This window comes from Chamaea fasciata, unplaced genomic scaffold (genome assembly GCF_029207755.1).
Source record: "Chamaea fasciata isolate MVZ Bird 193981 ecotype frontalis unplaced genomic scaffold, bChaFas1.0.hap1 SCAF_6, whole genome shotgun sequence".
Taxonomy (NCBI): domain Eukaryota; kingdom Metazoa; phylum Chordata; class Aves; order Passeriformes; family Sylviidae; genus Chamaea; species Chamaea fasciata.
The window spans coordinates 23198436-23212739 of NW_027094091.1; the positions used below are offsets into that span (position 1 = coordinate 23198436).

At 40.0% G+C, this 14304-nt stretch overlaps 1 protein-coding gene across 11 annotated transcripts in view; it reads right to left on the reverse strand.

The window, feature by feature from the left end:
• APBB2 (amyloid beta precursor protein binding family B member 2) overlaps nucleotides 1-14304 on the reverse strand; it is a 165942-nt gene that overhangs the window by 21677 nt on the left and 129961 nt on the right. Inside the window, exon 1 of one of the 11 annotated variants that reach the window (XM_066185662.1) lies at nucleotides 4487-4739. The exons of the other annotated variants lie outside the window; for them this stretch is intronic. Coding sequence (XP_066041759.1) covers nucleotides 4487-4530 — 44 coding nt within the window. The 5' untranslated portion in view covers nucleotides 4531-4739. Of the gene's footprint in view, nucleotides 1-4486; nucleotides 4740-14304 lie in introns of those variants that run through there. 11 annotated transcript variants of the gene reach the window in all.

The window sequence follows — 14304 nt, forward strand, 5'->3', positions numbered from 1 at the left end:
ATCCATGGAGAGTGACAAACTGGAGTGAGCCCAGCCGTGGGCAACCAAGGCTCTAGAAGCCATGCTTGTTTAGCTTGGAGATGAGAGGGGCTTGTTTAGCCTGGGGATGAGGTGATGGGAGAGGATCTAATTAATGCCTCCTACTTGCTCATGGGAGAGTTTAAACAATAGAGCAAGCCCACGTTTCTTTGCCAAGAGAGTAGGTAAACTCAGGGATACACACTCTAAGAGGCTGTACAATCTGTTCTTGAAGCCTTATAAATATCAGCCTGAAGTGGCTCTGAGGTGATCCTGAACCCTGCCCACGTTTGGGCAGGAGGCTGGTCTAGCTGACCTGCTGCAGTCTCTTCCAGGACAACTTCCCCCCCCCCCGACTCTGTAACAGAAACACCTCAAAGAACAGATCTGAGATGTGCTGTACTGATGGACATGGTGATGCTGTGTTTAAACAGATGACCAACCTACGGAACTGTCTCAAGAGGGAAGAAGGAAGCCGGCAGGGACGAAACAACATGCCCAAGAGCCTCACCAGCTCAGGCGCCCCACACATCCATCCCTGTGGCTGGGAAAGCAGGAGGTGTCCTGGACTCCAAATACTCCACAGTTGCTACTGTTGTGTCTTCTACTTCAACAGGGGCTAATTAAGGCTACAATGTGATGGAGAGCAAATCACACCAAGAAACCTGACAGGTTTTGGTTTTGTCACCTCCAGAAAGATATTTCAGGACCAAGGTGATGTTCCCATGCTTGGATGGTGTTTTAGTGTGGCACTGCACTGCACATAAGCCTGGGAGAGTGTTCAGAATTTAATCCCCTGTACCTGGCAGAGGTCTACAACCCGACCATTTTTGTGACTGATGCATTCAGCTAACTTTGTGAAGACATGGTTAACACTTCACACCTCTTCATTCCTGTAGCTTCCCCTGGAGTCTGGCACACTGCGACTTCCTCAGTTGCCTTAAGCACATCAGAAAAAAAAAAGAAAAAAGAAAAGGCTGCCATGTGTTAACTACACCATAAGGAAGTACAAAGGTCTGCCCTGCAACTTCCATGGTCCTTCAACATTTTCACATGGGACAACAGCCACCACCAGCAGCCCTGACCATCTCTCTTCCTAAGAGATAACCACCAGCTGAAATGTCTTCACTGTCAATCACCATGGAGTTTTAATGGAGTAAAACAAATTTAACTTGATTAAAAATTACAATCCATTGCATGAGCCTTTCATCTTTATTTAGTTACAAGTATTTACCTGAGCACATCCTCTGAGGCACAGAAGAGGCCCTATTCTGGTTCTCTAATTTGTAATTACAAAGTCTAGTAGCACTTAATGCAACAGAATCCATATGTAAAATGCAGTTACACCTCAACAACACAACACGGAAAAATAAAGGAAGCACCCTTCATTTCTGTGCATTAGAAAGTCTCCTGCTGCTTAGAGAATTACGATGTCTTTCACTTTTGCATGCCACTAGAGAAATAGCTTCTTTAAACAAAAGGAAAATAGCTGTGAATTATGATTTTTCTAAGGGTCTGATAGCTTTTTAACAGTGTTTTTTTTTGTTTCGGTGTTTTTTTTTTTGTTTGGGTGGGTTTTTTTTGTTTGTTTGTTTTGTTTTGTTTTAAGTAATCCTTAAGCCTTTTGTCTCTCAAGGAGTATTGAAACTGCAGACTCTTCCTGCAGACTGGTCTTGAGTTTCTGGGTCCCTGCCACCACCAGGATGGAGACTGAGTAGAATTACAACTAATGCTTTCTGCATGAATCCCCTGTTCATTGTGGGCCAGATTGTGCCATCAATTTTTAAGCAATTCTCCACTGGTAGCAAAGAACAGCTCTGCTTAAAAATTGATGGCTTGATCTAGCATTCTGTTGCTAATTATATATTATGAAGACTACTATAACCTAATCAGATTCTATTTTTAAAGTAAAAAGAAAATATGAGGCACCCTGACAAATCCACATTTAGTAAAGGCTAAATTGTACTCTTAAAACCAAAGGAGTTTGTTTTAGAGTACAGACTTTCTGAATCAGTGAGCCCCACTTACTAGGGCTTTTGGCATTTTGTCAGGTGTCAGTGTGACATCTAGTACCCAAACTACAAAAGTTTCATAGTTGGGTATCTGACATCACACTGGTAGCTGACAGCCAAGCCGGGTCCTTGTTATTCTTAAGTCCTCTCCATAAATAAGCAACTTCAGGTCATTTTGCCATTCTGTCAGGATTTCCCTCATCTGCACACACTCAGTGACTGAAAACTGAGATTAAAGAGTGGGTGCACCTAGAGCCCCCTGAAGCACATGGCCACCCCAGGTGCCTCCTGTCCCCATGCAAACAAGAGACATCTTTCATAATACACTGCAGATCATTTCCCTCTCATGAGAACATGCTGCCTTTCTAGGGAAAACAAACACATTTCTGGAAGCATGAAAAGAATGTTGAACAGCAAGCTGCCTTTCCCCAGGTCACTAGAGCACCATTTAAGATGGCTTGGTCCGGTATTCCCAGACAACCAGCAATAGCACAAGAGGACGCAGTCCTAAGCTGCACCAGAGGATGTTTAGGTTGGACATTTAGGAAGAAGTTCTTTACAGAAAGAGTGACTGGGCATTGGAATGGGCTGCCCAGGGAGGTGGTGGAGTCTCCATCCCTGGAGATGTTTAAGAAAAGACTGGATTTGGCACAATGAAACTGAACACTTTTTACTGACTTGATATCCCTCATTTAGAACTGTTAAATTTCGGAGTTTGACCTATATTAACTTTATCCAGAGAATAAGGTTATCTCAGCCATCTTAAACGAAGTCGAAGCAAAGTCTGCACTAAAACAAATTTAAGTTTTACAGTGCAATTGAATTAATACTACCACTTTAATATCAACTGTATCAGAACTTTGTCCACTGTAAAACTTTTACTTCATGGCATGAAATACAGGAAATTGTGAATGCTGAACCAGAAAGCCTTGCTGAATTCCCAGTAGACTGCCACAATACAAGAAATAACACAGACCTTCGAGACACACCTTAATTATCTAAAATACTGATTCAAATGGTTTACTCTCCATCTGCATTGCAACTGATCTTTGTTTAAAATGTCTTCATAGATAGGGTTTATGTATATACATCCACTTGTTGTAAAAGGGAAAACTAACCCATACTTAAAAAGACCCCAAAACTTTAAAAAAAACCCTTAAAAATTATAACCGGTGTTATATAAGAAAACCCCACTATCTTTCCCTTTCTTTCTTTTAAATCCTTATGAAAATAAATAGGCCGCTTTTTACTGAGAAATGCCCCAGGGCTAAATAATGTTCTTTTCCTCACTCACAAGTTGTTATAATTACCACAAAGCAACAGCTACAGGAACATAATTAAAGCTATAGTTTTAAAGGATGAAACAGATCATGTACTCCCCTCATAGACTCAGCTATTATCCTTTAAGAAAGCAAAAATTACTGCACAGAACAGGGACAGCAATGAGGTTCCATAACACACAAGAAACCTAAAAGAGTGAAGGTGCTGAGTTTAAAGAAAAAGGTAAATGTGCTTGTCTCTCTTCCCTCCCCATGCAACCAGCATAATAAGGATTAACAAATCAATGAAATTTCTCCTGCTACAATTTCTTTATAAATTCAGATAGGATTAAGCAAGCACAGAGACCTTAAGGCAATAGATTACATTTAACCATGAAGTTTCCTCTTCTGTCAAAAGAGCTGCTAACCACTTCAACTAAATATATTTAACATGCATGTATACCCACATAAAGTGCAATACTTTTGCCATTAAACATGTTCACATCTTTTGAAGATTTACACAGACTGTTCCATCTTCATTGTCAATTATGGGCTGAGAAAAGACTGTCCAGCTAGAAGTTAGGTGGGAATTAGACATAGATAATTATACAGGTGGTATATGTTGGGAGTGAAAACACACAGAGAGCTTTCTTTGCTTTAGTAAATGAGGTTTCTACTATTCTTAACTACAGCATCTTTTCATAGATTAACATGGCATTAGCAGGAAAAACAAATTATGATCAGCCTCTACAGAATCAGGCTGGTAAGTACACAGACAGTAACCACAGCCAGTTTAGGAACATGTAATCCTGAGCTGAACACAGTCCCCCAAAACTATTAATAATGAGGATCAATTAGTTAGCTTACTGCTCAAATGAACAACATCTGAAGGGATAAAGGAGAGGGAGAACAGCATCAAATACTTACCGCTCAGCACACAGCCCCGCATTTCTGCTACAGTGCTCTCCTGAAGGTTGTTAAGTGTCAGCTCTTGGAGAAAAGAAATCTGACTTGCCTTTGTCACACTAGGAGCTGTAATTTGCCTTGCAGGCATCCACACAGTAGCTTTAGACTAATAGACCATAGCTTTGAAAATACAGCTCGAGACAAAGGCTACACTAATGCAAAACTGTTTTCTGGGGGGGTGGAAGGGGGAAGGGCTTAGGGGTTTTTCTTGTCACTTTTTAAGTTTCTTACCTTTTTTGTTGCAGCAAACAGGAATTAAATGCCAAGCACGTCATACAAAACACCCAAGTCAATGCTCTGACTGGTCCCCGTCTCCGTTAGCGTGTATGTAGGCATCAGATGATGCAAGTGTACTTGATGCAGCCGCGTACTTGTACTTCAACGACGGGGGCCAAATACCCCTGAGAACAGCAGCTCATTCATTTTGCATCGAATTGAAGCACATCATGTCAGCTCCCACTCTCCCCACGGACTGTGCACGCCTGTGTTTGGCGGCTCCAGCTGTGAGCGAGTGGGTGCTTCTCCCTGGAAGGCCCTCTCGCTCCGGCAGGGGTGTGTCTGTCCCTCCCTCCCTCCCCATCCCTCCCAGCACTTGCCCGCTCCCTGCGCTCTGACCCGCAGAAGAAGTGGCTCTCCTCCCCCGTTACGAATCTTCACTGCTACACATTGTGTTTCTAGCCAGTAAACTTCAAAGATTAATCTTTTGTGACAGAAGTAATCTTTCGGGGAAAGCTGAAGTGCACACGGAGTCTGCCCCTCTCAATTTTCCAAAACCTCTGCAAAGCATTCACAACGTATCTCTGTACTGAGCACAACAGAGAAAGACAGTCTCCTTAAAAAGACAAGCAAGATATACAGCTAAATCCAAAAATTCAGACACAAGTAACAACTGCATTTACTTCAATCAAATTACATCCGCTAATGCTGGAAATGAGATTTATCCTTGAGCTGTAAAAACAAACACACCAAATAATTTGATTTTCCAGAACTGGCACATGCAGTAATAGTAAATCCTTGCACTAAAGGTTCCTGGAGCTCTATTTTTTATCAAAACTCCCCATCAAATGTGCTCAATCAGCAACAAAGAGCTGCTTCTGGCAGGGACTGCACTTAAAATGTATCAGGGCTTAAGCCCCATTCCAGGTTATTCAGCTTTCACAGCTACCTGCAACATTGCACATCTCTCCTCGATGCAGAGGGAAGACTGGGGTGAGGCAAACTCTGACCAACGAACAACCCCAAGTTTGCAAGGACATTGGTCACCACCCTGCAAGTCACTCTTCTCCATCCAAGGGAATGTCTCTTTTAAATGTGCCAGCAGAGCTGTCTATGGGATCACACCTGTTGTCTCCAAGGAAAATGAGCCAACATGAAAATGTCCAACAAGAAGTCTCTTTAAATTACCTGAGCCCAGCCTGAGTGAAAGTAGAGCAAGGAACATGATCATGGATATTTCCACCAGCAGAGCTGAGAGGCTGCAAAGCAGTTGAGGACAATTTTCTGGCAGTCACTTCTTTCAGCTACACAGATACATAAGGAGCGGGATGTTTTTTTCACCACCTAAATATACCCTGAGAGTCTAGTGGAATTCCTTCCTTCCTTTCCTCCAGCTTATCATCAACAAGGTTTGGCAGGACCAGTTATGTTCAAGCAACAACCTGTGCCATCCCAAAAGCTTTCCACTGAGTTCCAGGGAGTAACAGGAGGGAATTTAATAAACAAATCTGCCTAAGATAGAAAAGCTCCAGCCCCTCCTTGAGTGTGCTGAATGCTCAGTGCTAAGAAGAATTCAAAGCCATGTAATAATTTTTGCATTGTCCAAGTAACTTCTGCAAAGTCTTGACACAAGTGTGGAATTCACTTGTGGGGAAAGAAAGGGGCATTTTATCGACAAACAAAGTGGTACTTGAAACTGGTTAATATGGTAAAATATAAATGCATTACATTTATAATCTAGGTTCCAACAAGCATTCAATGTAACTTCTTTACATTTGAAAATGATGATACAATTAATTTGATAACAATTAACTATTACAACAACCCTCTTCATTGCTGTTGTCCCCCTTTAATCTTGGTAAGTAGAATACAAGAGGGTATGGTAGCCTTCCAGCTGGCCAAACAACAGCACTCATGAGAACAATGTCAGACTTTTACTTAAAAGGCTTCTAAGGAGAGAAGCCAGATTTTTTCATTTTAATATGCTGGAGCAGTTTGTAGGAGAGAACTGCTCTTCTCTGATCCTTCTTCAGTACAAAGAGAGAAAAAGAGATTCAGCAAAACTTTATAAACCTATTAAAAAAGTATAATTAAAACCAAATCTCAGTTTTCAAGTTATTAATTAGCTGGCTTTTCAAAAAGTGAACTGGGGTTAAAATCTAATCCTGTGTTGGTTTTGATATTTTGTTAGATGCCACACTTACTGCCTGTGCACCTGTCAGTAACAATACTGGTAGATACAAATGTGTTTCAAGGAGGAACTTGCCCTGGTTTCAGCATTTAATCTTCCCTTGCCCCACATCCTCTGCTCCTCCAAGTTTGTTACTTCTAGTTGCTATGCATGAAAAGGGCAACTGATTTACCTCTGCCACCAGGTATAGGAAAATCTACCAGGGCTTGACCAGCAGGCAGTTTCTGAAAATGAAAAACAATCTGAGCCAAATCTCTTCCCATTTGTGCACAAACAATTTGTTTAATAACTACAACTGTGTTGCCGTGGCAAAACTTAGCTTACCAATTTTCAAACAGACCAAAAAAAGTGAATTCAAACATGAATTAAAAACTTTAGGTACAGGCATCAGGGTAATGGTGGTGGCATCTGGTTTCTGATTGCTTCCAGTTTACTTGGCCAAATACCTTTATTTTGAAAATGAAAGATGAAACTCACACAGAAGTCTTCTTTCATGAATTGTATTGTAAAGAATAATCATCAGTAAGCTTTGAGACCAGTCCTGGAAGTCACAGACCACCCCACTGGATGCCAAGTTTGGCTGACAAGCTCTCTCTAGCAACAACTGCTACCAAAAACACAGTGAAAAAATTTCCAGGGCAAACATTACACTGAGTCCAATTTCCCACTGCCAGCCAGGCACTGTGAACTTACAGCCAAATTCCTTGGCAGGAAGGATCTTTGTACTGCAATTTACCTGCAGGCTGCAAAAGAAATAAGTTTACAGCAAGTAATGGGTCAAATTTACACTGAAAAAAAATTGTAAGCAGCCAGCTCTGGCAAGGTGAAAATAGTCCAGGGGAGCTCTCAGCTCATGAAGAGCTGACAAAATCCAACTTCTGCACTGCCAAAAGTGCCAAATCAAGGTAGAAGGGGTGCTTTGGGGTGTGCCTGCTGTATAAATAACACCTGTGTTGTATGCCCTCCCAGCTATCAGGTGCTGCCCTCTCATGGGTCCACAGCTGGGTTCTATTTCCCAAGCCACGGTGTTCCTCACTGGGGATGAGGCTCAGCCAAGCCCATAATGAGGGAATGGGTCTTAACACTGCAAAGAATCTGGGCACATCTCTATGCGCTTGGTAGCAATGACGTGCCCAATTCTCAGGTTAAACTGCCAGTAAACAGCAGGGCACCTGAGTCAATGAAATTAGCTTATCCTCTAGACACAGGTGGGATCATGTTCTCCCTAAACTGATCAAATATTCCCATTGCATGGCCAGAATCTGCATCTCAGAGTGAAATACCAAGTATCTCATCACACACTGCCCGTGTAATACTAGCAGAGCTATAGATGGGCTGAAGAAACAAAACCACTATCAGCATGTGGATGGATCTCTCCTCATACTCACCCTGAGCATGTGGCAAGGACTGGATCCAAGGGTTTCACATACGCAAAATTTTGAGGGAAAAAGAAAATGAGTTTATGAGTATGGAACTTTGATTCAGGTTGCAGTTTGCTTAAGTTTGAGCAAAAGGAAAATTTTATTATGCAACATATTCATACTGTGAGGCCAAGAGTGTATTTTAGTCAGCCCTAGCAGCTGCCCTCACACTGCTGGCTCACAACTGTACCCCTGCAGTCCTACACTTGAGGTAAAAGGTGGAGCAGGTTTGCATCCCAACTCATTCCACTGCAGCACTCAAAAGCTCCACCTCTGCCCCACAGAAGGGAAACAAATGTTTCTCAAACTAGCCTTGCCTTCTGTTGTTCTGAAGCATCCATCCGATTCCTGACACAAAACATTTTGACACTTCCAGGAAACAAAGAATTAGTCCTTTTTGCAACCTCAGAGCACTACAATATTCTTTAGTCTTCAACAACCTAGAAGCTTCAAACCTCCCCTCATCGTGATCATCTACTTCCATCACAAATTATCAGGCAGTAACAGAAGTGCCAATCTTCTAATTTATCTGAAATTTTCTGTTATTTTTGAAAAGAGAAGAGAAAGTGAGAGCCAAGAGAGGACGCATTTCAGAAGGTTTAAATCCTGGATTCAGGCAGGTATATGCAAATCTCCATACAAATCACAAAATGAGTTTCCAAAGTCCATGGACGGATGAAGAAAATTTGAAATACTACCTTGACTCCTAAAAGCTCCAAAGTGACAAAATGAATATGGCATTTGTGAATGCCTCAGTTGGCAATACTCCAGGAGAGCTTTGTTTGTCTTTTTTACATTAAGGCCCTTGAAGCCATGTATGTACTTCATAAATGAACAGAGGGCCAGAACAATTGCTCAGTTTGCTTTGTCTAATTCATCTCATTATATTTCTGAAGGTGGTTGAGTAAAAGCAGAGATGAAAAGCTGTTTCTCTAAATAAATACACACAAGTGTCCTCCAAAGAGAAAAGAAAAAAAAAATTGAATCTTTCTTAGTTAATTATTTTTTTGTGGGTGTGGGTACTATCAATCTTAAACACATATCTACATTGTTGGAGATCCATATATGAAGTTTCTTTAGGTTCTTCAGACACTGCAAAAAAGGAACAGGCAGAAAATAAACTTCTTAGACTATGAAGGAAGACTGATGAAACACAACTGCAAAGCTAATGCAGCTCAATACACCCTTAGCAAACTGAACTACACTTGTGATAACTTGCCAAAGGAAGGACCCTCACTGCTCTGATATTGCCTGCATAAGGGGGCCCAGGAGGGCCCTTCCCATCTGAGCTACTGAAAAATAATTCTGTAATCTACAGTACCTCTTTCTGCATCCTGCTGGCAAATACAGCATCATTACAAACACTGCTGTGTCAGTATGAGGTACCCCAGAACACAGGCAAGCTGACTTTCACAGGGTCTTGTCTGAGGTGGAAAAACTCACTTCACTGATGTTAAACGTAGGATCAGGAGAATACTGCATCAAATATTGAAGACAGCCACCTTGCAGACCTTTAACTCTTTCATACTCTTTTAAGAGCCATAGTAGGCTCCTTATTGTTCCTCCTGCTATTTTGTGCTTGTATGAGAACCTTAGTCCAGCTAAAGAAATAACATTTACACCATCCTGATGCCCCCAGAGGTACTCCATTGATTTTGCTGAGCAGTATTCAGGTCTTGGAGGTCCACCTCTGTAAGTTATGGACTAACTCAACTCGTGGTGAAGCTAATAAAAACTTCCCATCAATTATAAGGGGAAATTGGTACAACTCAGGGGGCACAAGTGTACATACAGCCAACTCTGGAATTAATCAAGGTGGGGAGAGAGGATCTTCAAGCAATGACATATTGAAATTTTAGAGATAATTGTGTTCTGTGTTTAATGCATTAATTCAGATTAGAAATGGAAATAATTTTTATGGGATTAAGATGAATAGCATTTGTGTGAAGATGACTGTCATCGGAAGAGGTATAACGCACACTGTTTTTTCAATGTCGCTAGGCACAAATTTCTTTTAAAAAATACAGATGTTAATGTAACAATTTCTAAATACAAAACCAAGTCAGTCAGTAAACAAATCCCTAAATGTTTAAGACACTTGAATTGTCTGTTGACAGAAATCTTTTCATTTGCTCAAATTAGTGTTTAAATTTCTGCTAATCAATCTGCACATATCGAAGAGGTTTCAGCAGGAAATCTACCTCCATTGCCAGAGGCCAAACTGTGCTGAATATCCCTGATAAACAAAGGCCCTTTTCCCTGGCGGAGCCAGTGTTAGGAAAGAAGCCAACAGACTATTCTCAGAATTAAAATCCTGAAGTGAAAATGCTTTCTAAATACATGGAATTGATAAGACAGTATATGCTACGATTTACATAAAAATGCACTGCATGTAAATATTTGAATTGCAATCATCTAGCAGGAAAGGTGAAAAACCATCCAGAGGTAGATGTGACACTTAAATAATTGAAGTGCCAAATTGCTAGCAAGAGAATCCTCTTATACTTTAGAGGCACATTTCAAATTATTATATAAGTGCACGTAGTCGAGTTCGTGACTGTGCATAGAGAGAGACGCAGGTCAAAGTCTGTACCTTGTTTTACTATTACATTTAGCAAATGCCAGAAGACATTCAGTGGTCTACAAACACATAGACATGTCACAAATCCTCCTGATATCAGGAAAACACTCATGCAAACATCAGAAGTGTTTTTATGTAGGTGGATATAAATATTTACACAGTAAAGGTGTATATAGAAATATCTTACTCTCTCTCTAACCCACCAGTACAATACTGGCATAAGATGTTTGGACAGGAACAAGGGCTACACAGGTCACTTTCTGTCTGTACTTTTGCTTTTTAACTTGCTACATTAGAAAGTTGTGACTGTCCCATATTTTATTAACTAGCCTAACAGTGAGATAATTGAATTAAATACTTTCTGCTGCACAAAATATTTTTTCCTCTCCATTATTTTTTCTGAAATTATTTGCCTAGTAACAATTTTTACTTACAAAACTCAAAGTTTTGCTTACAACAGAAAACAATAAGCCAAGTAATTACATGTCTTGCAAAAGGTTGACATTTTCAAGTGAACCACTACACAACAGAAAAGTCTTTTACTGCTCATACAAACATACTACAATCAAAGTTGCAGAGAGCTTTATGAACTTTTAGCCAGCAAGTATTCTTGGCACAATTTTTCATAAAACATCGCTCTTTTCTTCAATGGCCTATGCTTTCTGTGGCTTTTCTCCTCAGAAGGTTTTTTATATGTTCACCTTAATACTGACTGAACAGCTTCAATATACATTAGACTAACAAAGTGAAATCACTAGTAGACTAATTTGGCTTTCTCTCATCTGCTACAAAGACCTTAGACTAGAAAAGGTCTTGTGATGAGAACGATAGAATACAAAAAAGTTGCTATTGAAGTTTTTTTTGTTTTCTTTTTAAGAAAAGTGTTATTTAATTATTTGACAACCATTTATTCCATAGGTGATTCCCTCTATACACAGTCCCTATGCTGATATAGCCTCAGATACGTGTAATTAAGAGCAACTTCAGCACTGCTGAAGATAAAGGGGGTGAATGAAAGGCAGGCACCTCCCATTGACTCCAACTGGCTTGGGAAGGAAGATGCTATTTTTTGTTTGCACAGTCTCCTTGGAGAGGAATCAACAGAAGGTGTATGCACCCAAGTGATGACCACACAAAGTAAACAAGGTAAGTTTAAACCATCTTTGACTGTGAGGTAAGATCAAAGCATCTGGGTGTTGAAATCTAGGAGGGTTGTAGAGGGTCTGAGAGTAAGATGGATGCTTTCTGTTGACAGCTACAGAGTGGACAGCAGCTGCTTTTTGCATCACTTGCATCACTGTTTTGCCATGGAGTTGAAGCAGCAGTTACAGAAATCAGTCTGGACACAGCATCTGCTTGATTGACACGCAGGAAAAAGAATAGAAGAATCATAAGATTTCCACCCCAAGCTGGCAATCAGCAGCTCTCCCAAGTCACAGACACTTTCACAGACAGCTTAGCTGTTCTTGAGGGACCTCTGTGATAGCCACTTAAATTCATGGATTCCTCTAGCTGTATCCTAAGGTGTTTGAGTTTAATAGCTGAAATAACAGGAATATGTGCAGATTTTCTAGCACAAATCCATGTAAAGGCTTTAAGCCAGGGACTCAGTCAATATGCCATCTTCTTGAGACAGCCTGACTATATTACAGCACTTATTTGTAGTCCACATCTAGATATATCATTTGTCTTAACTGAAACTTCTACAGTTGAATAATTTCAAGTGCTATTTTAAAAGGTTCAAGTTGGAGGTCAAGAGGCATATCTTCCCAGAAAGAGTGACTAGACTTTGGAATAGACTGCCCAGGGAGGTAGTAGGGTTACCATCCCTGGAGGTGTCCAAGAAGATGTAGCACTTGGTGCCACAGTCTGGTTGACAGGATGGTGATTGCTCTAAGGTTGGACTCAATGACCTGAGATCTTTTCAAACCTAATTGATTCTCTGTTTCTATGGATTAATTTTTCATCTCATTCGTAGGATAACTCAGAAAGGATAGAGGATGCTGCCCCAATTGAAACCACCAGCAACAGAAAACCATTGGTGCAAAACTACAGACGTTTTAAATTATATAATATTTTAAGTTAATACCAGCCCTATTTCAATGCATCTTCAGCCTACTGTCTTTCATGTTAAATCCCAAAGCTAAAATAAACCAGTTTAATGAATCACAATATGAATGCACACATGCAGCTTTCTGCACTCACTTGACCATATTTGCTTTAAAATCCATTAATTTTGTAAGCTTGACTGGATTCCCCCTTTTACAGCTGTATTGTTTCATTACTCCCTCCTAGAACACACTGCCCCTCCAAACAAAAATGCCAGAACTTATGGATATAAATGGGGAGATTAGCATAAATAACTACCTAAACTATTTCTTAGTGAGAAGGGAAAATGCTACCAAAACATACAGAAAAGGATCTTCAAATGCAGCTGGCTTAGGGAATAAGAAAAAGCAAAAGATAACTGTAAAATCCCAGCTAAGAAGAGAGGTCAGAAAATCCAGTAAAATCCTTTTCCTCCAGTGTAATCCTTCACCTACGCCCTATTTAAGTGATTCCTTACAGTATGTTTTGTCCTTATTCCAAGGTTACAGGGACCGAAGGGAATAGGCAATATTGATTAATGGTGTTTCAGAGACTGAGGAGCTCAGCTGAAATTACACATCCTTTGACAGGTGTTATCTTTTCAGAAGAGCAGGTGCAAACACATTTCAGTTTTAATTTATTTTCTGCTTTTCTTGACCATGTTGCTAATGCAGAAGAGAAAGTTTATTATACTTTATCTTGTGCAGAGAATGCAAGCTGAGACAACCATACTGTTGAGCTAGAAACTGCACTGCAGCTCTTTTCATGTATACATTAGCACACAGTCCTTGCATTCATCCTAGTAAAATCACCTGTTGCTACTGAGGTGAGAAATACTAAAGCCATTTTTGCAAAAGCAACTTTCCCTGATTATGGGTTTGCCGTCACCAGAAAAAAAAAAGCAGTAAGATAAGATCGAGAGAGAAGCAAAAGCAAACCTAAACTTAAAAGTTACAAAGACAAATTTATTAACACACACTAAAAGAAATAAATGAGACTCAAAATGAAACTTTTAAAACACTCCTTCTCCTCCTCCCAAGTGTTTACTTTCCTACAAACAACATAAAGAGACAAAACTTGTGATTTTTTAGTCAATTTCACTATTTAAAAATAATCTTTCATTAGTTCTTTAGGAGAAAAGTCTCTCTTAGAACTTCTACAGAATTTCTCTACTAACAACATAAAATAGTTCTCTTGTAGGTCTTAACTTTCACCAAAACAGCTGCCTAAGAAACCTGCTTCTGTGAAGTCCTCCCTATTAGCAGCTTTCTTAATACTACATATGGGTTATGTTAGCTTATTTTAAGGGACCATTTAAAGATGCCTCTTCTAACATAAAACAAAAGTCTTCTTCTATTTCTAAATATCGTTTTCATCTCAAGGAACAGAGGCCTCCCTTATCCCTGGGAGCAAAGAGCTCTTAAAAATAGCTATGAATAGGAAAGTTCTGAAATTCAATTTCTTATGATGAAAAATACCCAAATTCCAATAAAAGTGGCTAAGAATATTCATATGCCAGCAAATGAAATATTAAAGCTGGTTTTGACTTTGT